Source organism: Ovis aries, chromosome 14 (genome assembly GCF_016772045.2).
Source record: "Ovis aries strain OAR_USU_Benz2616 breed Rambouillet chromosome 14, ARS-UI_Ramb_v3.0, whole genome shotgun sequence".
NCBI lineage: Eukaryota > Metazoa > Chordata > Mammalia > Artiodactyla > Bovidae > Ovis > Ovis aries.
Window position 1 is genome coordinate 49544581 of NC_056067.1, and position 27962 is coordinate 49572542.

Consider the following 27962-nt stretch of genomic DNA (forward strand, 5'->3'; position numbering starts at 1 on the left):
CTGAGATGGTTGGCTTTTATACTATCTGGGAAAGCAGGACAGACTTTGGTCCTGATTATATAATTGTCTTGTTTCACCTCTCATGTACACGCCCCACTATGCTCCCTGCCTAGCTTGGGACCCAGCCAACCAGGAAGGAGGGCAGGAGCCTCAGGTCAGGTTAACAAGGAGAGGGCCCCATGGTGGAATTTGTGGTCTGTGGGGAGAGACTGCCGTAGGGCTGTGGACTTAGGAGGAGACAGTAGATACGTTCCAGAACTGAAGATTTTGGGGAGCCCCTGAGCTTTGGACTTGGGATCTCAGAGTGAGAAGGTGAAGATGAAGTTGTTCAGTCGTGTTCGACTCTTTACGACCCTGTGGACTCGTCTACCAGGCTTCTCCGTCCCTGGGATTCTCCAGGCAAGAACACTGGAGTGGGTTACCATTTCCTTCTCCAGGGGATCTTCCCAACCCAGGGATTGAACCTGGGTCTCCCGCATTGGAGGCAGATGTTTTAGCCTCTGAGCCACCAGGGAAGCCCCTCAGAGTGAGAAGGGACCCTCAAAGTTGTGGATTTGGAGGTCCTGGGAAAGTGAAAATCACAGATCTGGATGTAAGGGTATTAGAATGGACAGGATGTGTGGCTGTGGATTTGGGGGTCTTTTGGTGAGGAGGGATGTAGGTTGAAGGGTCTCATGGTGGCGGCGGGAATTCCAGGGAATGGATTCGAGGGTCTTGAGGTGAGAAAGGACCCCTGCTGTGGGTGTGGGGTTCCTGAGAGCAGAGTCCAGCTGGGTCTGGACTCAGCATCTGATCCCAGATGTTGACTTGCTTTTATTTTTGACATGTTGCTCACTCTCGATGTCCAAAAGCTTCATCGGAACCTCAAAGCGAGGTCACAGTGGGGGTCACAGAACTGACCATCTGTGGTTGGGCAAGAGGTGGAAGACCAGAGCTGTTCTTCTGTGGAACTTTCCACAGAACTGGAGAATAGTAACTCACAGTCTCAACCAGTAGAGGAACTGAGAAGGGCTTGAGAAGGGCTTGAGAAGTAGTAATAACCATCAATCTGATACCAAAAAAAAAAATCCAAAATGTTTCAAGGGTTAGAATTCACACAGCATCCCACTGGTTCCCTACCCAGATCCTTAGGGAAGTCCACTATGTTGACTATATTGTTTCTAGTATTGTTAATGTCTCACATTTTACATGTGAGTATAATGAGGACAGGAGAGAGAGAGTGGGCAAGAGGCACGCAGGTGACCCCTCTGTCTCCTGCTTGGCACTTATTTCCTCTTTCTGGAATTGGGTTTCCCCACTTCCCAGAAGGTGCCAGTGGTAAAGAACCCGCCTGCCAATGCAGGAGATGTAAGAGACACAGATTCGACTCCCTGGAGGGCATGGCAACCCACTCCAGTATTCTTGATTGGAGAATCCCATGGGCAGAGGAGCCTGGAGGGCTACAGTCCCTAGGGTCACACAGAGTTGGACACGACTGAAGGGACTTGGCATACACGCACCAGTGCAAAGGGAGTGTTTGGAAAAGAAGGTTGTACTGGAGGGTGTGTAAAGTCCCCTTTAGAGGTGATTCCTGCTGTGTCAGGGCTTCTGTTAGCAGGCAGAGGAGACTGTGTCAGGAGAGATTTGGGTAAACTCCAGTGTCAGGAACAGAGAGAAATCCTGGGATTCTGAAAGTAGGGGAAGAGAAAAGAGGAGTGGTCCCATGTCCTCCCTTCACTGACATTTTTCCTTCATAATGACTCTTAACCCCATCACAGTACTAACTGAAGATTACGTCCACATCCTCATGATCTTACTGAGTCCCCGTAACAGCAGGGCTGGTTCATTATTGTCTTCACTTGGCAGTTGAGAAGCCTGGACTCTATAAAGCGACTTGCTGGAGGTCATACAGGGAGTAGGTGAGGGAGCTGGAACTGGAGCTCTCTCCTGGTTCTCCTTCCATGGACTGGCCTAGCCCACCCTGGAGGCCACGTGAGAGTCAAGGTTGGAGGCAGGTGAGTGCTGACACTGGCATCAGCCTTGGACACAGGGATTACATTAGGTTCTGCTTTTGGCATTAGGTAGCCCTGGGCAGGCAGGGTATCCTGTTGGCACTGAGCCTGCCCCCAGGTAGACACTAGGATTAAAGTTGACATTGAATCTGATGCCAGGAAAACAGTAATAGAGCCACTTATGGTATCAAGAGGGCTCTGAGGGTAGGCACAGGTAGCTCTTGGGGCTGCCTTCAGGACAGCATAAGGGTGGCACCATAGAGATCCAGAGGTTGGTCCCAGTGGGTTCTGATATGAACATCCCGTGGGTGCTGAGATGGATCCTCTGTGGGCCTGAGAGGGGGCCCCAGATGGACCCCGGACAGGCTCTGAAAGTTGGACAACCCTGCTCAGGTGCCACCTCTAACCTTGGACACGAACAGGTGGGTGAGGCTGGTACTCCTGGCGCTGGCATCTTGCTAGGTCATTCTAGGCTGCTGAGCTCTGAGTCCTTCAGGGAGGGGACAAAGGGCAGAGAACAAAGCAGAGAGATGAAAGTTGTTTGTTGGTTTTGGAGGGTGAAGAGGAGGACAAGAGGATTAGCTCCGGCTTGGCAGGTATCAGTCTCCCTAATCTTGATCACCAGCTGCACCTGGGCTGGCCCCACGCCTGCGTCCGCCTCTTCCCCCTATTTCCATGACAAGAAGGGAGGTAGAAATTTGGGGAATTTGTTTTTCAATGAGATTGGTACCAGCGAGGGCACTCACTGAGTGTTCAAACAGGCTGCTGCGAGCTGGGTGGGGAGGAGAAGCACTTGGGGGACAGTGAGGTCAAGTGAATTTGACTTTGATGTTGGCCCTGGAACATGGAGCAAGAGGTTACTGTCCATCATCATGTGTTGTATCTCCTGGAGGCAAGCAGGACACGTGCTAGCCTGTGGTGGCCTGAATATGGGCTTCTAAGTAGTAGCCCATAATCAATTAATAGACTTCTATTTTTGTATATCTGAGATGCAGACAGTTGGGATCGTCAGTCCAGATGGAAAGTGAGGTTAATTAGTTCCATTGTACTACAATGGAAAAAAAGTCTGTAAGGTGAGGCCAGGCCATTTCCATCCTCTTTTGGTAAAATATTGAGTGGTTGGTAAAGTTTTGTATAATATATTTTTAAAAAATGAAAAAAGTTAACAACAACAACAGTTTAAAGAGTAGCTAGTGGTGAACCCAGGAAAATCCTTTCTCCTTGCTGGGTCACAGTGTCCCTTTCAGGATGATGGAACAGTGGTTAAGAGCAAGATGAAGACATAGATTGGAATCCCCTTCTGTGGTTGTGTCACCTTGAACAGATAACCTCACCTTTCTGGACCTTATGGGGCCAATGATGGTACCCACCTGTTAGCCTCTTTTGGTAAAGAATCAGTAGGTTAAAGCATTTGAGCTGCATGGCAGTAAACAGTCAATATTATTCGTTCTTACCATTAATCCATGGAATGAAGGCCACAGATAAGAGGTTCTCTAAGCATTCCTCTGGCGTGCTGCGATTCGTGGGGTCGCAAAGAGTCGGACACGACTGAGCGACCGAACTGAACTGAACTGAAGCATTTCTCTGTATTTTACATTCTCTGGCACAAAGTCTCGAAAGTTTTTCCTTTGGAAAAGGAGACAGAGAAAGTTTTTTGGGGAACCTCCCTCCCCATTTCTTCCTCCAGACAGCAGAACTGTATTCCCTGGACGTCCCTGGTGGCTCAGTGGTAAAGAATCCGCCTGCCAGTGCAGGAGACACAGGTTCGATCCCTGGGGTCTAAGAAGGTCCCACCTGCTGCAGGGCAACCAAGCTGGCGCACCAACTACTGAGCCTGCGCTCTCGAGCCTGAGAGCCACAGCTACGGAAGCCCGCGTGCCCAGAGCCCGCGCTCTGCGGCAAGAGAAGCCGCCATAATGAGAAGCCCGCGCACTGCCGCGAAGAGTGGCCCGTGCGCACCGCAACTAGAGAAAGCCTGCGCAGCAGCTGAGACCCAGCACCACCAAAAAAGTAAGATAAAGACGTCTCTTCTTAAAAACAAAGAAAGGAAAACTGTACCTCCTGGAGCTGTGCTAGGAAGTGGATCTCTTAGGCACCTCCGGGAGGGATGATGGTTAGGCAGTCTCTGAGGAAGAGTGGGTCAGGATCAGACCCTCTGGACAGGCCCGCTTTGCCCAGCGTTGTGCTTTGTCTTTCTCCCCACCGTTTCTGACTTTCTGTGTCTTGCTCTTTCTCCTCCCGTGCAGGTCAGCCTGCCCTTCAACTCTCTTGTGTGCTTCTGGATCTGTTTATATTTGTGTCATTTTGTCCAGTGGGTTTTCCTAGATGCCTCAGTCATTTTTCTCCTTATTTATTTATTTAGAGACATATCTTTTAGTTGAATTAGTAGACTTTTATTTTGTACCTCTGAGATGCAGGCAGTTGGGATCCTCAGTCTAGATGGAAGGTGAGGTTAATTATGTACACTGTACTACAATGGAAAGAATTCTGTAAGTCAAGGCCAGGCCATTTCCATCCTCTTTTGGTAAAAGTATTGCTGCTGCTGCTGCTGCTAAGTCGCTTCAGTTGTGTCTGACTCTGTGCGACCCCATAGATGGCACCCAACTCCCGCCCCTAGGATCCTCCAAGCAAGAACGCTGGAGTGGGTTGCCATTTCCTTCTCCAGTGCATGAAAGTGAAAAGTGAAAGTGAAGTCGCTCAGTCGTGTCCGACTCGCAGCCACCCCATGGACTGCAGCCTACCAGGCTCCTCCGCCCATGGGATTTTCCAGGCAAGAGTACTAGAGTGGGGTGCCATTGTCTTCTCCAAAAGTATTGAGTGGTTGGTAAAGTTTTGTATTATATAAAAAGATAAAAAGCACTGAAAAAAGTTTTTTTAAAAAGACTATTTAAAAGAATTTTATATCACAGAAAAATTGAGCATTCCCATGTTACACCTTCCCCCAATACATGGTTTCTCCAATTATTGAATATTTTACATGTGTATGATTAGTATGGTTGTTGCTGTTGAGTTGCTAAGTCATGTCCACCTCTTTTTGTGACCCCATGGAATGTAGCCCTCCAGGCTCCTCTGTCCATTGGATTTCCCAGGCCGGAGTACTGGAGTGGGTTGCCATTTCCTTCTCCAGAGGATCTTCCTAACCCAGGGATCTCCTGCATTGCGGGCGGATTCTTTACCACTGAGCCACCTGGGAAGTCTGGTTAGTATGTTTTGTATTAAAAGTATAAGCCAATACATTATTCTTATTAAAGTCCATGCTTTATTCAGATTTCTTTCCTTTACCTAGTGCCCCTTTTCTCCTCTAGCATACCACATTACATTTGATTGTCATGTCTCCTTCAGCTCTTTTTGGTTGTAAGTTTCTCAGACATTTCTGGTTTCTTTGTTTTTGATGCCCTTGGTAATTTAAATGAGGACTGGTCAGATATATTGTAGAATGTTCTCTGAAGCTTTTCTGATGTCTCCTTATTTATACATCTGACTGTGTGTGTACTTCTGGGTGCATGCTTGAGGTGTCTGTGCATGTGTGTGCATGTATGTTTCAGTGTGTCCAAATTGATGTATGACTTTATGCATCTTTGTGGAGTGTGTGTTTGTGCATAAGTGAGTATCCATACGTGTTTATGTGTGTGAGTGCATGACGGGGTATGCACGTGTCTGTTGCCAGTATGGCTGAATGCACGCCGGTCTCTGCATCTGTCTGTGGGTAACATGAGTGCCTGCTTTGGGATATGTCTGATAGGGGATATTTGCGTGTGTGTCTCTGGGTCCAGCTTGATGTGTGACTGTGTGTGCACATCTGTGCTTGTAGAACTCATGACCATACATGAGTGTATGGATTTGTGTGTGTGTGTGTATTCTGGTGTATGTAAGTATATGAGCCACGTTGCAAACATGGGAATGTCAGCTCTGGTTGTGCTTCTCTGTGTTTGGATTCCAAGAGCCCTGGCCCAGTTCCATTTCTCTTCTTAAAAAACAAACAAACAATTCCCTTATTTTTCAGGATATTACTTCCTTCAGTTTTTAAGGATCATATTGGGTAGAAAAAGCCTCCATAGGACAGGTGTGTGTCCTGAGATCATTCTGAGGTAAGTTACTCTCATTGGATCAGCTTCTCAGGAAATTCACCTTCCCACGGTATTATCCCCAGGCTCCTAATTAGCCTTTTAATAATGGCATTTGACCAGTGTTCACAGAAGCCACTACTTCATGCCAGCCTATGCTGGCTGATGCTCAGGGCACAGGGGTGGCCGAGACAGCCCTGGGACCTGCGTTCATGGAGCTTTTTCTCCAGAGGGGGAGACAGATCAGTCGCCAGACAATGACAGCCCAGAATGGATAGTGCTGGGCGGAGGAGGAACAGCTAGAGGGGTCAAGGCCACGACAGGGGGGCTCAGGCAGAGGGGTCAAGGTCAAGATGGGGGGCACAGGCAGAAGGGTCAAGGTCAAGATGGGGGGACATAGGCAGAGGAGTCAAGATGGAGACACAGGCAGAGGGGTCGGGGCTGGGATGAAGGAGGCAGAGTTGTCTGTCCAGAAATGGCACTTGATTCAACCTTGTAGGTTCTGGGTTAGCCACTAGAGGCCTCAGTAGGGAGTTTTCAATGGGAGGATAGGGAGAGTTGGGGGGGAGAGTTGCTGGCAGAGTCAGCTTGTATAAAGACCAGAGGCCTATGGAGTGTGGATGAGAGCTGTTAAGAGCACAGAGATCCGGGGCTGTGTTCACTGATGAGTCTGGAGCCATGAGCAGGAGTTGAATCTGGGGATGGGGTGCAGGGGTGGGAAGTTTGGACTCTGTCCTGAAGCTACAGGGTGTCACAGAAGGCTTAAGCAGAGGAACAAAATGGTCAGATTTGTGTTTTAGAAAGATTTTTCAAATGTTTGGAGATGAGACTACAAGCCAAGAGATGAGGAGGTGACTCATACAGGCAGCCAGATGAGAGAGGATAGGACTATGAGGGTGGAGAGAGGGGAATGGGATCAGAAAGATACAGAAGGAAGAACCATTTCTTCCTTGATTCTGTGTTTTTGTACTGGGGTGATGCTGAGGGAAGAGTCTAGTGTGGGGGAGAGATGGTAGTGTTATTTATTGGTTTGGGGAGACAGGTCAAGAACAGGTCTGAGGCAAGAGAGAAACGAGCTCAACTTTGGAATGTTGAACCATGGCATAGTCCCTGTGCTTAGGGATTTCTTAGACTAGTGGGAGAGCAGACCTGGATAAATTAAAGTCCTCAATGATGCCATTAGGATTAGTTAGTAATTTTAGTACTAAATTGCCACTTAGGGTTGAGGATTGGGAAGGCTTGGCAGAGGAGGTGTCATTTAAACTGGGTCTTGTGGGATGAGTTCACAATAAGGGAGGAGAGCCAGGTGGTCCAAGCAAGAGTAGGGTGGTCCAAGCTGGGTCTTGGACGTGTGAGATAGATGGAGCAAAACAGATGTATTTCACAGCAACACCCCTCTTGCTCTTTCTCCCAACCGTTTCCATCAACTTTCCATCCTCTACCTGCTAGCCTGACCCAAAACTCTTAGGAAAAACTTGGCTCATGCCCACAAGGGAATCTTTTTTTAAAGTTGAAGTGAAATGTGCTGAACATAACATGAACCCTTTAAAGCAAACAGTTCAGCGGCACTTGGGACAGTCACAGGATTGAGAAACCACCGCTCCTAACGAGTTCCAAATGAGAGTCTTGTTTTGTTTTTTCTTCTTTTTGGGGGCCGCTCTGTGTGGCCTATGGGATTTTAGTTCCCTGACCAGGGATTGAACCTGCACCCTCAGCAGTGAAAGCACGGAATCCTAAGCACTGGACCGCCAGGGAGTTCCCCCAAAAGAAGCTTAAGTGAGCCTTCTTGTTTTAAATGTTAAATGCTAGAACTGTGATAATGATATCATTCATTGAACTTATCATCTTAATGTGTGAAATTTTTAATGAGTCGGTGTTGGTTTTGTCATTCCCATTTTGCAAATGAGCTAAATAAGACCCAAAGAGTTGGAAGTGAGTTGCTTTGGGTTTTATCGCCAATAAAGATAGAGCCTGGATATGGTTTTGTGTGACTCTAAATTTCATACTCTTCACCACCACTCTAGACTGCCAAATCTTACCTTTTTTTCTTTATGAATGATCAAAAAACTGCCCCTGATAGCCTGTCATTTTAAAAAAACTTCCCCTAAGGTTGAAAAAAATGTTAAAAAATATATGTTTAAAAGGTATCTTAATAGGAAGGATACTTACCATTCTATCAAGTTTGCATTCTTTGGAATATTAACCAAAGACTTGGTCAACCAGTGTTACCATCCAAGTCATGGGCAGTGAAATGGTAAGTGAGCCTGGAGAATAAGAGGCTTTGGTCAGGGAGTGAAATGTTTGTGTTTCAGATTTCAGTGATGACAGGAATTAGGGTGGGTTGAATAGGAGTGTTGGTTGGAATGCAGTGAAAGAGAAGGTCGAAGAAAGTCAAGGTTTTTTTGGTTTGTTTGGACCGCTCACACCTGTGGCCACTGAAATGCCTCCTTCCCAGACGAATGGCAGGTCTTAGAGGAGAGAGAAGGGAAAAGTTTGCCAGATGACAACAGGGATGAAGGGGGCAGACTCGAAAAAAGAAAAAATTTACAAGGGGATTGAGTGGTCATGCTTTGGAAGTGCTCTGAGGAGTTTCTGATTCTGGTAATGGTTGAATAGCTTCTGTGGGGTCAAAACAGGGCTTCCCAGGTGACGCTAGTGGTAAAGAACCTACCTGCCAATGCAGGCGACACAAGAGAGATGGCTTTAATGCCTGGGTGGGGAAGAGCCTCTGGAGAAGGAAATGGCAACCCACTCCAGTATTCATGCCTGGAGAATTCCATGGACAGAGGAGCCTGGCGGGCTGCAGTCCATGGGGTCGCAGAGAGCTGGGCATGACTGAGTGACTGGGCACACACATAGGGTCAAGCATCCTGAAAATAACAACACATTTAAAAAACCCAATCCCTGAAATTTCTGGATCGTGAATGAAGCAGGCAGATACTGAAGGGGGCCAGAGGAAGATAATTTCGTGTTTTGTGTGTGTATATACACACACACACATATGGGCCTGAAAGCAAGTGCCCTGGAAGGTGCCATGAAGGCAGATAAAACCCAGACAGAAACATTGGAATTTTTCTGACTTGAAGGACCAAGGAACAGAGTTTAGGGTAATTATAACATCTGATGGTAGTGACAGCAAAATATTGAAAGAGGAGAGAGACAGAGAGGGGGAGCCCCAAATTCTATGTATAAACACTGTCCAAATTTCTGACTGCTTTTTGAACTATTTATGTGCTGGAAAATTCCAAGTGGTATCAGCTAAGACTAAAAGAACTGAAATAAGATTTCAGTGCTGAACATTTGAACTCAGCCAAGGTAACTGCTCCCTGAAAATGAAACGAATCAATATTCAGCAGAACACCACGAAACCCAGAGTCTCTACAATGTATCACTTGCAACATTCAGGATAAAATCCCAAATTACTAGGCATATGAAGATATAGGAAAATATAACCATACTCAAGAGAAAAGGCAATTGATGGAGAACAACACTAGCATGACCCTAATTTTGGAGTTTAGCAGACACAACTTAAAAAAACACCTGTTATGTCTATGCTCAAGGATGTCAAAATGGTGTTGAGATACAAGAGGTATTGACTCTAATTCTGATCCTGAGACTCTTTGAAAGTGGTTGAATGAGTAACTTGCCTTGGAGAGAGTATTTTAAAAAAGAGCTGTGCTCTTGAGAGACTGTTCGGTGTAGGACTGGGAAATGGAGAGAAAATTTGGACAAATGGTTCATATATTAAGCAACTGTTGACAGAACACCTGCTGAAGGGGCCAGGATGGCAGAGCAGGAAGACCCTGAGCATACCTTCTTCTACAGACACACCCAAATTACAACTGTTTACAGAGCAACAATGGATAAGAAAGGCCTGAAGACTAGCAGAAAAGGTCTTCAGCTACAAGTATAAAGAAGGAACCTCAATGAGGTGGGTAGGAGAGGCAGAAATTAGCATAGTCAAGACCTATATCCCCAGGTGGGCAACCCACAGACAGGAGGATAATTACAATTGTAGAGATGCTTACCAAGGACCAAGGGGTTCCAAACCCCAAACTCCCCAACCAGGAAGTCCGGCAGCAGGAAGGTGAGCCCCCAGAGTGTTTGAAGGCCAGTGGAGGTTACTTCAAGTTATGAGCCGTGGCCAAAGTTTCTGGGTTTCTTTTTTAAGCTACCCAGTTTGTGATACTTTGACTTGTTACCTAGGAAGCTTTTCCACTGTTTCCTCGGGCTTCCCTGGTGGCTCAGACAGTAAAGAATCTGCCTGCAACGCAGGAGACCTGGGTTCAAGCCCTGAGTCAGGAAGATCCCCTGAAGAAGGAAATGGCCACCTGCTCCACTATTCTTCCCTGGAGAATTCCATGAACAGAGGAGCCAGGTGGGCTACAGTCCATGGGGTCACAAAGAGTTGGACACAGCTAAGTGACCAACTCTGTTTACACTAGGAAGCTACCAGGCTTAGCAAGTTAATCCATCCATTAACAGAAAAATGGATGAGAAAAATATGGTATATCTACACAATTGAATTTTATTCAGCCACGAAAAGGAATAAAGTACTGTTCCATACTATCACTAGCAGGAAACTTGAAAACATTATGCTAGGCAAAAGAAGCCAGTCACACAAATGATCACATGATTATATGATTCCATTTACATGAAAGTCAAGAACAGAGAACCTGTAGAGATAGAAAGTAGTGTAATTGTTGCTTAGGATGGGGAGTGGGGTGACAGAATAGGGGAGTGACATCTAGGAGGTATGAAGTTTATCATTATTTTGCCACATTGTGAGGCAGGCATGTGGGATCTTAAGTTTCCTGACTAGGGATCGAACCTGTGCCCCCTGCAGTTGAAGCAAAGAGTATTAACCACTGGACCAGCAGGGAGTTCCTTATTGTTGAGGTGATGAAAATGTTCTAAAATCGACTGTGGTGATGATTGCATCTATCTATGAATGTATCAAAGAACATTCAGTTGTACACTTTAAGTGGGTGGATTTTTATGACCCGTGAATATCTCAGCAAAACCTTTCAGGACTTCCCTGAAGTGGTACAGTGGATAAGAATCTGCCTGCCTGTAGGGGATGAAGTTTCCATCCCTGGTCTGGAAAGATTTCACAGGCCACAGGGCAATTAAGCCCATTCGCCATAACTACTGAGCCCAAGCCCTAGCACCCTCAAGCTGGAGCTACTGAGCCTGCACGCTGCAGCTGCTGAAGCCTGTGTGCCTAGAGGCTGTGCCCTGGGATGAAACAGGCCACTGCAGCAAGAAGCCCATGCCCCTCAATGTAGAGTGACTCCTGCTCACCACAACTAGAAAAAGCCCACACACAGCATTGAAGACCCAGCACAACCAAAAATAAATTTTAGAAAAGAGAAGAAAAAAAACACAAGACTTCTCAGACCACACACACACACAAAAAAAGCAAAGAAAATGTTTGCTCTGACTCATATATCCTGATTGGTTCTTCCTGTCAGTGACATATAAAGACAGTTGATTTACCTAATTTCTGAGAGGAATTTACTCCAAGGAAATAAAAAGATACATCAACTCTCCAATCTTCTTCTTTTTTTTTTTTTAAATTTTAGCCATACCACTTGGCCTTTTCATGCTGTACATGGGGTTCTCAAGGCAAGACAAGAATACTGAAGTGGTTTGCCATTCATGACTGAACTGAACTGATACCGTTTGGCATATGGGATCTTAGTTCCCTGACCAGGGATGGAACCCTCTTCCCCTGTGTTGGAAGCATGATCTAACTACTGGATTGCCAGGGACGTCCCCTCTCAAACCTTATTCATACTACCTGGTGTCACCCCAAACCCTTGGGCTTCTCTTCTTACATCATAACCTTTGACACTATCCTGTCCTTTCATCCGAGTCCTGGCCATTCTGGCTGTTATTGCCCCGAAATAAGTCAGTCTGTCTCGCTGAACTGTGAGCCCTGTGTGGTCACTGAGTGAATGTAACCTCATCATCATTATGTAATCAGGTCCTTCTACAGGGCCCTATTTAGAATAGGGACGTGTGTTGAACATTGAATGACTAGCCCTTGGAATTTCTAGGAAGTTTCCAATTTGACTCTCCTCATCAATAAATGAAGCCTCTCTTGAGGGTCTTGAGTTCTTCCCAGAGAAAGTCCAGCAGTTTCTGCCCTGCTTCATGTATTAAACTTGTACATAAGATAAGTTGAGCAAGAATTTTCGCAACTAAAAATGTTTGATGACCATTGGCCTGTACGCTTATAAGGGTATTTGTAGCTCTGAAGTTCTATGTTCATCAAAGATGGACCAAAGCTTTAATGATGTGTGTTTGTGTGTCTGTGTCTGTGGCGGTCATGGAGATGAGCCATTAAGATGCCCCTTCAAGAAAGAACTTGGCATTTAGCTGCAAGGAGTGCAGTGAGCTGCCTGCCTCTGGCTGCAGCACCTTCAGGATCCACCTCGTCTCGCAGCAAGGTGAAGTGAAGTTACCCTTCCGGTAACTGGTGGCTTTAGTCTCTTACTGCCCAGCTCTTCCTCCTCCCATCTTTCCTTTCATGGATGTCAGACCTACACCCTGGTCTGAAGACTTTTCCTGACCCGTCTACTTTCTTCCTCTTTGGTCTTTCACACACATTGCCCTCCAATAAAATGATGCTGCTGCTGCTAAGTCACTTCAGTCGTGTGTCTAAACCTCAGTTTTCCCAGAGGACTCAGGTTACCTCCTGCCCATCATGGCGTTTGTTCTTTGTCATGTGTGTGTGCATGCGTGCTAAGTCGCTTCAGTCATGTCTGACTCTTTGCAACCCCATGGACTGTAGCCCTCCAGGCTCCTCTGTCCATGGCATTTCCCAGGCAAGAATACTGGAGTGGGTTGTCATGCCCTCCTCCAGGGGATCTTCCTGACCCAGGAATCGAACTTGTGTCTCTTTCGTCTCCTGCATTGGCAGATGGGTTCTTTACCACTAGTACCACCTGGGAAGCCTTTACCCTGTCTCAAAACTCTCTTCTAGTTTTGAGAAAACCCCCTATTGGATGCCTTTTTATCCGGGGAAGGTCTTTGCCTTCTGCCACAGCAGCTGAATGGGTACCATGAATTCTACCTTGCCACCTCCTGCCTATGGCTTGGCTAACTGGATCATCCTGCTGGGAACTTTGACTCTTGCTGGAGGAAGTGACACAGAAACACAGACACAATTAGGAAGTTGTCCACAGTGGTTTCAATGGGTCGAGTTTCAAGGCAGTTCCATGCCTGGGCCTGGGTGGGTGGCAGTGGCAGCAGCAGCCCCTCGCCAGATGATCCTGGCCATTCCGTTGGGTAATGTTCTCCTGACCCAGCTGGGTTTTTTTGCTACTCATATTCTTAGCCTGGCTTTCCAGAATTCACATAGATTTTGTGAGTGAACCAATCATCTTCCAGTAGCCAGCAGACTTTTCTACCTAAAAGAGCCAATGACATTTGATGTTGATTAAAAATAGGAACCTTGGCTGTTAGGGGCCTTGGGAGTCTCTGGCGGTGGCGGGGGGGTGGGGGTGGGGATGGTCATGGTGAGAAGGAAGTTGTAAAGGATGAGCTGTTATCCCTAGAGTGATACTCGAACCCCCTCTTTCTCTCATGCCCCACCTTCAATACAGTAGCAAAAGCACTCTCATGCTTTCGTTTAGTCTCTCAGTCGTGTCTGACTCTTTGCGACCCCATGGACTATAGCCCCCCAGGCTCCTCTGTCCATGAGATTCTCCAGGCAAGAACACTGGGGTGGGTTGCCATTTCCTCCTCCAGGGGATCTTCCCGACCCAGGGATCGAATCTGCGTCTCCTGTGTCTCCTGCGTTGGCAGGTGGATTCTTTATCACTGAGCCACCTGGGAAGCCCCTGCAGTCTGGTGCATCATAATAAACTCCAAACCTGTCATCTTCTCCCCACCCTCCGCTGGTTCTACTGTGTCTGAGTCAACGTTGCTGCTTGTCATAGCTTCCTAGTTGGTCCTTGCTCTGGTCCTTACTCCCTCCCTCAGTTTATTCATTGAATAACAGCTAGCACAAGCCATTTAAAACATGTCAATACATGTCATGCTATGTTCTCCAACCTTCCCAAAGGCCTCCATTGCACTCAGGTCATCACCAAGGCCCCACATAATCTGGCCTTTTAACCCTTTGCCCTCATTTCGCTCACTCCTCTGCTCTCCCTTCCTCCTCTACTCCAGCCATACCTGTCTGCTTTGTGGGTTCATGAGCACACACCGTCTTTTGCCTTACGGCTCTCCCCTTTTTAATTGTTCTGCCAGGAACATTCCCTCCCCAGATACCTGAACAGCTTGCTCCTTATGGCCTTGTGAAACCACCCATGCCGCCGATTTAAAATTCCAATTCTGGAATTCTTTTTTCTTTTCTCCCTTTTTTTTTTTTTTTGAGAAATTATTTATTTGGCTGCACCGGGTCTTAGTTGCGGCATGCAAGCTCTTAGTTGTAGCTTGTGGGATTTAGTTTGCTGATCAGAGATTGAACCCAGCTCCCCTGCACTGGGAGCTCAGTCTTAGCCATTGGACTACCAGGGAAATCCCTACTTTGCTTTTCTAATGCACCACACCATTTAAAAATTTTATTATGTTTATTCTTCATTATCTACCTTCGGTCATTACTGGGGAAAGGTCAACGGAACAGCATAAAGACATGGAGGTCTACAATAAGAATTTGGTACAGATAGAAACCTAGGTGGAGGTGAACAAATGAACTTAAAATCTACAAGCTTTTGCCAAAGTCTTGGCCAGGGCGTTGCTTTTCTGCTGGATGTAGAAGATATACAGCTCCATATTTTGGGGTGACCCCTGCTGACCTGTGTCCCGTGACAGGGTAATAGTGCCTTCTCTTAGAATTGTTGGGAGAACTGAAGGGGGATGAAGAGGTTTGGTGCGCCGGGACACTTGGGCAGAGCTCTGTTCTCCGACGGCTCCTTCCACCTCCAATAGGGGGCGCTCAGCGGACCATGAAGCAGAGCTCGTAGGTCGGAGGGATGTTGCCAAAGCCTGAGACCTTGGGCGTGATGTCGATGTCAGCAGGTGGCACCAGAGAACGTAGGGAGAAGTTCTGAAGGATCGAGGTGAAGTAGAGGAAGAGTTCCATGCGGGCCATGGCCTCGCCCAGGCAGATGCGCTTTCCTGTGGGCACAGAGGGGAGAAAGGGGGCGGGGGGAATAGTGGGGAGAGGCAAACCCGCGCGGGTTAAAGGAAGCATGGAGAGGATTCCGGTCTCACCACCGCTCAGCCTCAGCTGCCTCCTCTGCATCTCTGGGGTCATGATAATACCCACTTTTCAGGGTTGTAAAGATGCAGTGAGTTTCTACAGTTAATGCTCCGCTAGGATCTTCCACGTATAGGGGGCTCAACACGTGGAAGCTATTTCTCTGATGGCTCAAATTCCAACAGATTCTAAGACAGAATGGTTGTAAAGGATCCATGCATTTAAAGTCTTTTCATTTCTGGTTCTTTTAAAGGTTTAGGAAGTGCCTACAAGGTGCCAGACACTGGTGAGGGAAAACAAAAGCTCACGCTTAAATAGTGCTTGATCTACAAAAAATAAGAGAATATGTATATATGTGTAACTGATTCACTTTGCTGTACAGCAAATACTAACACTACCTTGTAAATCAACTATACTCCAATACAAATAAAAAAAATAGTGCTTGCGGTTTGTCAATCACTCTTCCAATGCTTTGGAGAGATTAATCTCCATTTTACAGACAGGGAGCTGAAGTAACTCATTCATGGCCCCACTGATGGTGTTTTAAGTGGTGGAGTGTGCTGCACTGACACCAGGTTCAGTATAGCTTAAACTTAAAATACGATTTTTCAAAGATATTGTATTATGAGTTAACCAAGCTGCTGTTTATTGGGTAAATCTTTCCTGCTGCCTGTTTTATACTGTCTGCAAAATAAGAATCTTTTAACATTTTTAAGTGGTTAAAAAATCAGGAGAAAAATAATATTTTTTGACATGTGAAAATTAAAATTCAAGTGTTAATGTGCATAGTTTTTTTTAAAATTTTGCATCCATCACAGACATGCTTTTTTCTTTTTATTGTTTTTTGGCCATGCCATGCAGCTTTCAGGATCTTATATCCCCCACCAGGGATTGAACCTGGCCCCATGCTGTGGAAGCTTGGAGTCCTAACAGCTGGATCACCAGGGAATTCCCCAGGATGGCTCAGCAGGTAAAGAACCTGCCTGCGCCCAGGCAACATGGGTTCAATCCCTGGGATGGAAAGACCACCTGGAGGAGGAAACGGCAACCCACTCCAGTATTCTGGCCTGGAAAACCCCACAGACAAATGAGCCTGGTGGGCAACAGCTCATGGGGTTGCAAAGAGTCAGACATGACTCAGTATCAGCATCACTGTTTATGAATGTCTGTGGGTGCGTTCACAGTACAATGGTGTAGACTGCATAGTTCAGACAAAGACCAGCGAAACCTAAAATATTCTATATTTTGGCCCTTAGAAAAAATATGCTGGCCTCTATTTAGTGCAATTACTTTTCTAATTATCAGAGTCCATGGTCCTGATATTCTGTCATTCTGGAATTCTAGTATTCTGTGAGTCCATGAAATACCACCCAGCTTCCCATTCAAACCTGAATGTCAAATACAGACCAATGATTAGGGGACATATCTAGCATGTTTCTGCAGAGCTGGTGGGGATGGGGGGACTCAGACCATAGACACCTACCAGAGGAAAAAGGCACAAAGGCCTCATTCTTCTTGAAGTGGCCCTGCTCGTCCAGGAAGTGTTGTGGATAGAAGGCATCTGGGTAGCGGAAGTACTTGGGGTCTTTGAGGACGGAGCCAAGAAGAGGAAAGACATCGGTGCCCTGGGGTGAAGATGGGCTCAGTTAGGAGAAATCAGTTTGGGGGTATGGAGAATGGTAGGGACCCAGAAGGAGTCGGGTACAGTAGGGTACAGTGGAGGGAGGGATGAGAACAGAGGTGCAGCTCCACCTTGGGCAGAAGGTAGCCTCGGAAATGAGTGTCCCGGATGACATTATGGGGGACGCCCATGGGCACGATATCTGTGAGTCTCTGGATCTCATGGATCACGGCATCTGTGTAGGGCATCTTGGCCCGGTCATCGACACTTGGGATCCGATGTGGTCCAATCACCTGGTCAATCTCTTCGTGGATCTTGGCTGGAAAAAACAAGAACACACAGCAGACAAAGATGCAGGAGGTGTTTCTGGAGGCCAGGATTGGGTCATAGGTTTGTGTCTTCAGCTCCATATGTGTTTGGACTGTCTCTTTATTCTTAACTCCTGACACATTGGTGGGGCTAATAAATATTCTTTCCAGTAGTCACATATGGATGTGAGACTTGGACCATAAAGAAGGCTTAGTGCCAAAGAATTGATGCTTTTGAATTGTGGTGCTGAAGACTCTTGAGAGTCCCTTGGACAGCAAGAAGATCAAACCAGTCATTCCTAAAGGAGACCAACCCTGCATATTCACTGGAAGAACTGATGCTAAAGCTGAAGCTCTGATACTTTGGCCACCTGATGCAAAGAGCCGATTCCTTGGAAAAGACCCTGATGCTGGGAAAGATTGAAGGCAGGAGGAGAAGGGGGCAACAGAGGATGAGATGGTTGGATTGCATCACTGACTCAATGGTGAGTTGAGCAAACTCTGGAAAGACGTATCTGGAGATACTGAAGGACAGAGAAACCTGGTGTGCTGCAGTCCCTGGGTTGCAAAGAGTCAGATGCGACTTAATGACAACAACAACAACAACAATGCATAAAGCCCTTGGAGTTGTGAACTGCCCATGTAATGCAGTATGCAAGTAACTGAGGTGTCCATTAGATATTAGATGATTTAGATTAGTAAAATAACTCAGACAATGAAGGAGAAACTAGATGAGTCTGAATGGAAATGTTAGTCTCTCCCATTGTCTGTAACAAGAGAAATCTGTTAGTTTGTTTTGAATTACATTAGAAGGTGTGCTCAGGTCCTCAGTTGTGTCCAACTCTTTGTGACCCTACGGACTATATATAGTCTGCCAGGCTCCTCTGTCCATGGGATTCTCCAGGCAAGAATACTAGGGTGGGTTGCCATCCCCTCCTCCAGGGGATCTTCCTGACTCAGGGATCGAACTTGCATCTCCTGCATTGCAGGCAGATTCTTTACCGCTGATTCACTGGGGAAGCCACATTAGAAAGGAGAGGGGCCAAAACTGGGATTTTTCCTTTGGTGAATAAATGAGTTTCTCATTACTGGAGTTACCCAACCAGACCAGATTACAGTTTACTGGCAATGGATTCTGTTTGATTCTGCCACTATAGTTAGCCAAATAATGGCCATCAAAAATACTACCTCCTAATCCCTGGAACCTGGGTATATTATCTTACATGACCAAGGACACTTTGCAGATATAATTAACTTAAGGGTTTTGAGATGGGGAGATTATTCTGAATAATCCCTATTGGCTCTAAAAGTAACCACAAGTGTTTGTATAAGAAGGAGGCAGAAAGGTCAGAGTCAGAGAAGGAGATGTGACAATGGATACAAAGAGAGATTTGAAGATGAAATGCTGCTGGCTTTGGAAATGGAGCCCAGGAATGCAAGAAATACAGCTCTAGAGGTTGGAAAAGGCAAGGAGTCAGATCAACCCTGGTTTGACCCAGTGAAAGCCTATCTGAACTTCTGAAGTCCAGAACTGTAAGATGATAGATTATTGTGGCTTTAAGCTACTAAGTTTCTCATAACTCACCACATAAGAGTCTATTTTGTTGTTGTAATTCAGTCACTAAGTCGTGTCTGACTCTTTGCCACCTCATGGACTATAACACGCCAGGCTTCCCTGTCCTTCACCGTCTCCCAGAGTTTGCTCAGATTCGTGTCCATCGTGTCACTGATGCCATCTATAAACGTCTCATCCTCTGCCGCCCCCTTCTCCTTTTGCCTTCTGTCTGCCAGCATCAGGGTCTTTGCATCAGGTGGCCAAAGTATTGGATCAGAAACCATGACAGGCACCAAGCAGAAGATGAAATTAAATGACTTTCCAAGCCAGAGATCCTGAGATCCCACATCCTGAGGTTCTAAAGTGTGAGGAGTTGAAAGCTGTGGGATTCTGCAGTTTCAGGATGATGTCTTCTTTCCTGTGGGGAGTGAGGTCTGCCAGGTAAGGCTCAGGTTGGACGCTCACCTTCCACCTCAGGATGCTTCATCATGAGCAGCAATCCATAGCGGAGTGTAGAGCTCACTGTCTCAGTGCCAGCGAAAAAGAGGTTGAGGGTTGTCAGGACCAAATTCTTGAGGTTGAATTCTGTGTGGGGGTTGTTTTTATCCTGAAAATGAGAGAGATGATAAATAGACTCACCATCTTCTGCCTTCATCTCGTTTTCTCCCTGTGTATAAGGTAGGGCTTTGTGAAAACACAACAGATGGGTGAACCAGGTGAGTATCTGGGAGAGGAAACAGTCAGAGCAAAGGTCCTGGGGCAGAGGTGTGTCTGGTGAGGAACGACAAAGAGGAGGCCAGTGTAGCTGCCAGGATAGTTGGAGTGTAGTGAACAATGGGGAGAATGAGGGAGAGGGAAGTGGAGACTGCCTTATCAGATCTGAAAGTTCTAAGACATTAGGGTACATGATTTCAAACTGCTGAAGGACTTCGCTGGTGGTCCAGTGGTGAGGAATCTGCCTTGCAATTCAGGGGTTGCAGGTTCGACCCCTGGTCAGGGAAGTAAGATCCCACGTGCCTTGGAGCTACTGAGCTCTCGTGCACATGCTGCAACTAAGACCCAACGCAGCCAAACCAATGAATAAAAAATAAATAAAGGTCAAATTTCAATCAAATATCTGTTAAAAAAAAAACCCTGCTGAGTACAGAGGTTCTACAGTAGAAAAATAGAAATCTGTAAGTTTATAAAATCCTAAGAATCCATGATGCAGAGTTACTAAGCTTCTAAACTGCTATATCTCTAAAAGTTTAAACTTTAAAAAATTTTTGAAAAAAATGTTTTCACCATTGAGGATAGTGTTTGCTGTGGGTTTGTCATACATAGCTCTTATTATGTTGAGGTATGTTCCTTCTATTCCTGCTTTCTGGAGGGTTTTTTATCATAAATGGATGTTGAATTTTGTCAAAGGCTTTCTCTGCATCTATTGAGATAATCATATGGTTTTTATTTTTCAATTTGTTAATGTGGTGTATTACATTGATTTGTGGATATTGAAGAATCCTTGCATCCCTGGGATAAAGCCCACTTGGTCATGATGTATGATCTTTTTAATATGTTGTTGGATTCTGTTTGCTCGAATTTTGTTAAGGATTTTTGCATCTATGTTCCCATAGATGCTATGTTCCTGTAGTTTTCTTTTTCTGTGGCATCTTTGTCAGGTTTTGGTATTAGGGTGATGGTGGCCTCATAGAATGAGTTTAGAAGTTTACCTTCCTCTGCAATTTTCTGAAAGAGTTTGAGTGGGATAGGTGTTAGCTCTTCTCTAAATTTTTGGTAGAATTCAGCTGTGAAGCCATCTGGTCCTGGGCTTTTGTTTGCTGGAAGATTTCTGATTACAGTTTCAATTTCTATGCTTGTGATGGGTCTGTTATGGTTTTCCATTTCTTCCTGGTTCAGTTTTGGAAAGTTGTACTTTTCTTAGAATTTTTCCATTTCTTCCAAGTTGTCCATTTTATTGACTTATAATTGCTGATAGTCATCTCTTGTGATCTTTGGATTTCTGTGTTGTCTGTTGTGATCTCTCCATTTGCATTTCTAATTTTGTTGATTTGATTTTTCTCCCTTTGTTTCTTGATGAGTCTGGCTAATGGTTTGTCAATTTTATTTAACTTCTCAAAGAACCAGCTTTTGGCTTTGTTGATTTTTGCTATGGTCTCTTTTGTTTCTTTTGCATTTATTTTTGCCCTAATTTTTGTGATTTATTTCCTTCTACTAACCTGGGGTTCTTCATTTCTTCCTTTTCTAGTTGCTTTAGGTGTAGAGTTAGGTTATTTATTTGACTTTTTTCTTGTTTCTTGAGGTAAGCCTGTATTGCTATAAACCTTCTCCTTAGCACTGCTTTTACAGTGTCCCGTAGGTTTTGGGTTGTTGTGTTTTCATTTACATTCATTTCCATGCATATTTTGATTTCTTCTGTGATTTGTTGGTTATTCAGCAGCGTATTGTTCAGCCTCCATATGTTGGAACTTTTAATAGTTTTTCTCCTGTAATTGAGATCTAATCTTACTGCATTGTGTTCAGAAAAGATTCTTGGAATGATTTCAATTTTTTTGAATTTACCAAGGCTAGATTTATGGCCCAGGATGTGATATATCCTGGAGAAGGTTCCATGTACACTTTAGAAAAAGGTGAAAATTGATTTCTTAGCCGCACCACATGGCATATGGAATCTCAGTTCCCCAACCAGGGGTAGAAACCACACCCCTGCATTGGAAGCTGGGAAGACATTAAACTTTTGATTTTGATGTTTAAACTCCAAAGTTTAGACTTTAAATATTTCAGCTCGGCAAATTCTAAGACTCTAAAAATGCATTCTACTTTTCTGTATTTGTAAGTCTCTGGTGTATCGGATTAGAAAGGTGTACAAGTTTAAGTTTCCATGTTCTTAGAAGTCTTAGCTTCAAAGTTTAAGAGTGTAAGAGTTTATACCTTAACAGTTTCTATATCTCATCTATAAATAAAAATCAACCTGGTGAAACAATGCTTGGCCCTTGACATACTGTCATCAAGATGTTTACAGATAAGTCTAAAGTTGTAGGTGCTAGGGATTGGGGAGATGAGAGGAAAGGACTGGGGGCAGAGGAAGAGGTACCTGGTGCATCTTGATGAGGAAGCAATCAATGAAGTCCCGAGGGTTCTGGGGGTCAAGTGATGCTTCGTTGATCTTGACCCTGGAGGCAATGAAGTCCTTGAGCTCCTCTATCAAGTAGTAGATGCGATTGTGTCTTCCTGGCAAATATTGCATGATTCCAGAATACATGTCATATAACTGTGGGGAATAAGCAAAGGATGTTTGTTAGGATGGGCACCAGAGGCCAGCCTGGGCTGAGTCTGGAGTCCAATAGCTGGGCTTAGCATCTAGCACGGGGTCTGAGAATTGCATGAGGCCATTTGCTTCTTGGAGACCCAGGGCATCTTGATTCTTGCCTCCCAAGATTGTGGGGAGGAGTTAGTGAGGAAGAGGCAGGGGCTTGTTAACAGAGGTTGGGGGGTGGACATAGAGGTGACTGATGGGCACCTGGGCCCAGGATGTGCTCATTTCTATGAAACTCTGGTTGATCATTTGCAGCAACTTCAGGAACTGCTTGTCCTCATAGTCAAAGCGGCTTCCAAAGACGACGGAACTGATGACGTTGGAGACAGTGCGGCTCAAGAAGAAAGTAGGTTCGATGCGAGCTCCTGAATAATGGAAGTTGGAGGCCATGAGTAGGAACATGGAATGTGACATCAGATTGGTTTAATAAGCACCTGAGGGACTTCCCTGGTGGTCCAGTGGCTGAGACTCCACGCTCCTATTGCAGGGGGCCTGAGTTCAATTCCTGGTTTGGGAACTGGATCTCACATGCTGCCACTAAAGGTCCTGTGTGCCTCAGCTAAGACCCGGTGCAGCCAAATAAATACATAAAAATATGTGAAGATTAAAAAAATAGCCACCTCATTGGTTCATGAAAATTCAATGTTAATTATCCATGTAAAATACTTAGCACAGTGCCTGACATGTAATAACCATGTGAGAGATGCTGGTGGAGCTGAATCCTTATTTTTTGTTATTAGAAGTTAATTGTCCTGGGACTTCCCTTGTGGTACAGTGGATAAGAACCTGCCTGCCAATGCAGGGGATGCAGGTTCGATCCCTGGTCTGGGAAGACTGCACGTGCTCAGGAGCCACTAAGCCAGTGTACCACAACTACTGAGCCTGAGTGCGCTGGACCCTGAGAGCTACAACCACGGACCCTGTGCTCTGCAATGAGAAGCCCGCTCGCCACAACGAAGAGTAATGCCAGCTCGCTGCACCTAGAGACAGCCTGCACAGAAATGAAGAACCAGTGCAGCCACAAATATTAAAAAAAGGAGAAAAAAAAAAGAAGTTAACTGTCCTGGAGAGTCACAGGTTTTAGAAAGAAGTGGAGGTAAGGGATGCATTGAAAAAATAGAAAAGAATGGCTAGATTCGGTCTATCTCTACCAATGATTCCATCTGCACTATTTAAAATAAAATTCTTCCCCTGGCCTCAGCTGCACCATCTATAAAACAAGATGCTGGTCAGGCCAGTGGGTGTGGGAAAAATTTCCCTAAAGCAATGCATATAATCACAATTAGCTTTGCAAATAATTTCTAGGGGTACCTGAGTATACAGAGTCTTTATGCCGACCATTTGGCACCCGTGGAGCCCAAGGGAGGAGTCTAATGTAGAGAAATTTGTCTCTGTTTCTGTATCTAATCTATTCATCTCTGTATTTCTCAGCCTCTGTGTCTTTTTTCATTAGACCCCAGACATTCCAGATCTTATTTTTGGGTGCATCATGGATCCCTTTAAAAATGTAATGAAATGGTGTAATGTTTCAGATTCGCGAGTTGAAAAAGTTCTAAAAATCTTTCACAACAATGTAAATATATGTAGCACAACTGAATTGTACACTTAGAACCGTTTGTTGTTGTTGAGTCGCCAGTCATGTCCGACTTTTTGGGACCCCGTGGGCTACAGCACACCAGGCCTTCCTGTCCCTCATCATCTCCTGGACTTGGCCCACATTCATGTCCATTGTGTTGGTGATGCCATGCAACCATTTCATCCTCTCATGCCCTCAGAAATAGTTAGAGTGGCAAATTTTTTCATTGTATGGTTTTTACCCAAATTATGTGTTTTTGTATGTGTATGTGTGAATGTATACCTAGTTAGATAGATAAATTTAATCCTACCGCCACAAAAAGGCATAAACTCACATATTGCCGAAGTCTGTACATGATACGAGGAGCTCAGAAACTCCTTAAGATCCACTGACTCAAGTCCCTGGGCAAGGGATCTCTAAGGGTCTTTCATGTTAACTTTTAACATGGAATCTGGCTAGAAATCTCAGTAAATCCTTCATCTTCTTCACCCTTTGCCACTCCCAAACTTTCTCCCACTAAAGCCCATCTTCTCGTGACTGAGCTCTCCTCACCCCCACCCCCTCCACCAAGTCCCCTGGTAGCCCTCCCGGCTGGGGTCACACATACCTTTGGTCTTGCGTAATTCCACTAGTAGGAAGCCAGCCTCCTCCTGGATCCGCTCCTCAATGCTCCTCTTTCCCATCCCGAAGTCCCGAAGAATGGTCAGGGAGAAGCGTCGGAGAATCCTCCATCGTTCTCCGTTAGCCAGAGCTACACCTGCCAGGATTTCAGGATCAGGCTTCCGTCTCACCTCTTGTTTGTGCCCAGCTCTGTGCTGGACTGGGAGGGTGCCAGGATATGACAGCTGTAAACTTTCCCCTGGGGATGCCTCTTTCAACCTTCCAGGCTTAATGGGGAAACTAAAGTTCCCTCCCTACTGGACTCCCCAAAACAGCCCAGGACTGAGATGAAGGAAAAGAAATCAGGCTAGTAATGACTGTGGGAGATTACGGAGAGTTTCTTACAGGCTAGAGACCTGGAACTGGATAAATGCATATAATGGATGGTTGCCTAGGAATATGGGGGGAGATATAGATAGAATGGGACTTCCCTGGTGGCTCAGATGGTAAAGCGTCTGTCTACAATGCGGGAGACCTGGGTTCGATCCCTGGGTCAGGAAGATTCCCTAGAGAAGGAAATGGCAACCCACTCCAGTACTCTTGCCTAGAAAATCCCATGGACGGAGGAGCCTGGTGCAGGCTACTGTCCATGGGGTTGCAAAGAGTCGGACACGACTGAGTGACTTCACTTTCACTTTCTTTATAGATAGAATGGGCTTCCCTGGTGGCCCAGTGGTAAAGAATCTGTGTGCAATGCAGGAGACACAGGAGATTCGAGTTCTGTCCCTGGGTCAGAAAGGTCCCCCAGAGGAGAGCATGGCAACACATCCAGTATTCTTGCCTGGAGAATCCCATGGACAGAGGAGCCTGGTGGGCTAGAGTCCATAGGGTTGCAAAGAGTTGGACATGACTGAAGCAATTTAGTATACAAGCATAGATAGAATGTCATATGGAGTATGTTGGAGTGGGGAGACTTCTATATTCTGTGTTCTACTTGTATTCTCTAGACATACATGTAAGTGTTCACAGAAGATCATACCTGTACACTAATACACCCACACAAAAGGAGTTACCATATAGTAAACAGTATTTAGAAGTTTCCAGATGTGCATGCATCAGTGAATTAATGTTTGGAAATTTGATGAAATGATTTTGATAGATCACTGAATGGAAGGAAGTGTTTGTGACTGGAATGACTGACGAATGGATGGATTTAAAGACTTCTGGATGGGTAAAGGGCTAATGGATGGATGGTTGGCAATGTATGGGTAAATGGTTGGAAGGAGGTGTGGGTGACTGAATGATTAATAGGTGGATGAATGATGGAAGGAAAAATAATGGATGGATGAGAGGATGACTAGATGGGTAAATGAGAAGTTAATTAATAGATGATGTACAGATCAGTTTGTTGGAAAGATACTGATATTTGTATAGAAAGTCTAATGAATTTTTTTGGTGGCTGTATGGATCAATGGAAAAATGGATGGATGGAAGGAAAGGCATAGGGATAGGTGGGTGAGTGAAAGTATCAAAAAATGGTGTGAGGCTGCTTGGAATTGAATGATGTGGGCAGTTAGAGATGTGTGTGCATGCTAAGTGGCTTCAGTTGTGTCTGACTCTTTGTAATCCTATGGACCATAGCCTGCCAGGCTCCTCTGTCCATGGGATTCTCCAGGAAAGAATTCTGGAATTCTGCCTCAGGGCCATTAGAGACTGATGTGTAGGGAACATTAAAAAGATATCTGTGGAGGATGCAGAGACCTATGGGTTGGGTCTGTGTGTGTATATAGGAGGATAAACAGTAAGCTTGGCTATGAGAGCTTGGTGAATTACAAGAGTGCCACTTGTCCATCAAAAATAATAACACAAGTAACACAGACGATCCTCTAGAGTCAGACGGTTTGGGTTCAAAGTAAAACGATTCTACCACTGACTGTTGCTACTAATGTTTCTCATTCTCAGATTCCTCATTTGCAAAATTAGGAAGACATGAATAGCTCTCAGAGAAGTCACAGCAGTAATTCATTTAGAGCACTTATCAAAGAACCGGGGATATAGAAGTACATTACACTTTGTGATTACATCTTGTTTTTATTTTTGTTGCTGTTACCTACCATGACCTTGGAAGTTTCGCTCTATTGAAGCCAGTTCTCCGCGGCCACTGAACTCATCTGCTCGGTCTACCAGGGCCTCCTTCACTGCTTCATGTCCACATAAAATAACCACTGGCCGGGGCCCCATGTACACGGTGAAGACTGGACCGTATTTCTCCTTGAGCTGAGTGAAGGAAGACATAAGAGGAGGAGGCTGAGTGTAGCACCAAGTGACAACCAGTCAAGGATTTTAGGAGATGGCGATTTCAAGGAGCATGGGAATAACAGATAAAATTGAGTCCTGGGCTTGGAAAGACTGCTGATAAAGAGACACAGAAGTCTTGGCTTCTGTGATCCTGGGCGAGATCCCCCATTGCTGCTACAAGCCTTGGTTTCCGCATCTGTAAAATGGTGGACCTAGATGAGATGGAATTCCAAGATCCATGTGTCTCGCTCTGAAGTGCTAACTTTCTAGAATCCTAAGATTTCATGATACCGAGTCAAAGTTTGAAGACCCACAGAGTGCAAGAGTTCTTGTATCTAAGGATAGAAGGTAACTGTTTATTCCAGGCACTGTCCTGGAGTCCCCATGGTTAAGACTTTACCTTCCAATGCAAGGGGTGGGGGTTTGATCCCTGTTCAGGGAACTAGGATCCCACATGCCTTGTGGACAGAAAACCAAAACAGAAAAACAGAATCAATATTATAATAAATTCAACAATGACTTTAAAAATGGCCCACATTAAAAAAAATCTTTAACAAGTAGTGCAATGCAACATATTTTTCTTTTTAAAGAAGAAGGTACTGTTATTCCAAAGTCCTGAAGGTCTTAAGTTTCAGTGTGCTAGGAGTCTGTGTTTCCAGGAGTTTAAGATTCTGGAATTCCAGAAATCTAAGGTTATGTTTCCAAGAGCCTTTGTTATAAAATTCAGGAATTTCTACACTATCTGTCTATAGAATTAGTTGCTTCCAGCTGTGCGAAAGCAGACAGACTCACCTTCATGAAAGATTGAAAAGTGGCATCAGTACGAACTTGCAACACGTTCCCCAGGAAAGGTATCGGTGTGGGACCAGGCGGCAGCTTTCCCCCTTTGCTCATCCGTTTCCAGGCGATGAGGATGAGAAGACAAGACAGACAGAGTGCTAGAAAGATGGTGAAGGCCCCTCCCAGCTCCATGGTGCCAGGTCGAAGGATTGTGCCCAGGGCACCAGATCCTACCTAAATACATTCTGGGAAATCAACTGTGTAGAAATCTGAACACCCCGGGATTCAAGTTTTCCGGGTACGGATGTCATGAGGGAAGAGATTGCTTTATCTGGGGGGTGGTTATATAACCTATAATCTCCCACCTGTAAAAAGGTGGATTGAATTCACCCAGGGAAATCTACTGGGGACATTCCTCTTTCTTCGTATTTCCAGTCTCTCAGTTCTCTCTCAGCTCAGCTTCCAGTTAAGCTTGTCTTGGTAGGACATGAGAAGCAGTTGAACATCATTTTTAAGGCTATTTCATTTAGGGATCATACAATCTGAATTCCATCTTTTCTTCATTAGGTGAGTCACGTAACTCTCTTGGGCTCAGTTTCCCTGTCTGTCAAATAGGGTTAGCATACGGTTTTAGAAAGTCTT

The 27962-nt window shown here is 45.3% G+C and overlaps 1 protein-coding gene and 1 long non-coding RNA gene across 3 annotated transcripts; one reads left to right on the forward strand and one right to left on the reverse strand.

Annotated features, from left to right (window-relative positions):
- Window positions 1-152: 152 nt before the first annotated feature.
- On the forward strand, window positions 153-26361 carry LOC121816519 (uncharacterized). 2 transcript variants are annotated; one of them, XR_009596329.1, is made up of 6 exons: window positions 153-5190; window positions 5995-6079; window positions 16131-16239; window positions 18990-19194; window positions 22322-23162; window positions 26205-26361. It is a non-coding gene; the product is annotated as an uncharacterized LOC121816519 (long non-coding RNA). The 2 variants fall into 2 exon arrangements; XR_009596328.1 differs by lacking the exon at window positions 26205-26361 and having other exon boundaries at window positions 22322-25342.
- Window positions 14622-27531, reverse strand: LOC132657759 (cytochrome P450 2G1). The gene is made up of 9 exons (XM_060398611.1): window positions 27333-27531; window positions 26357-26519; window positions 24250-24399; window positions 22271-22431; window positions 21845-22021; window positions 19219-19360; window positions 17022-17209; window positions 16753-16894; window positions 14622-15187 (listed from the first exon to the last, which is right to left on the reverse strand). Exons 1-9 carry the CDS (start codon window positions 27510-27512, stop codon window positions 15006-15008), a joined length of 1485 nt encoding a protein of 494 aa, XP_060254594.1. The 5' UTR covers window positions 27513-27531; the 3' UTR covers window positions 14622-15005.
- Between the last annotated feature and the right edge of the window lie 431 nt (window positions 27532-27962).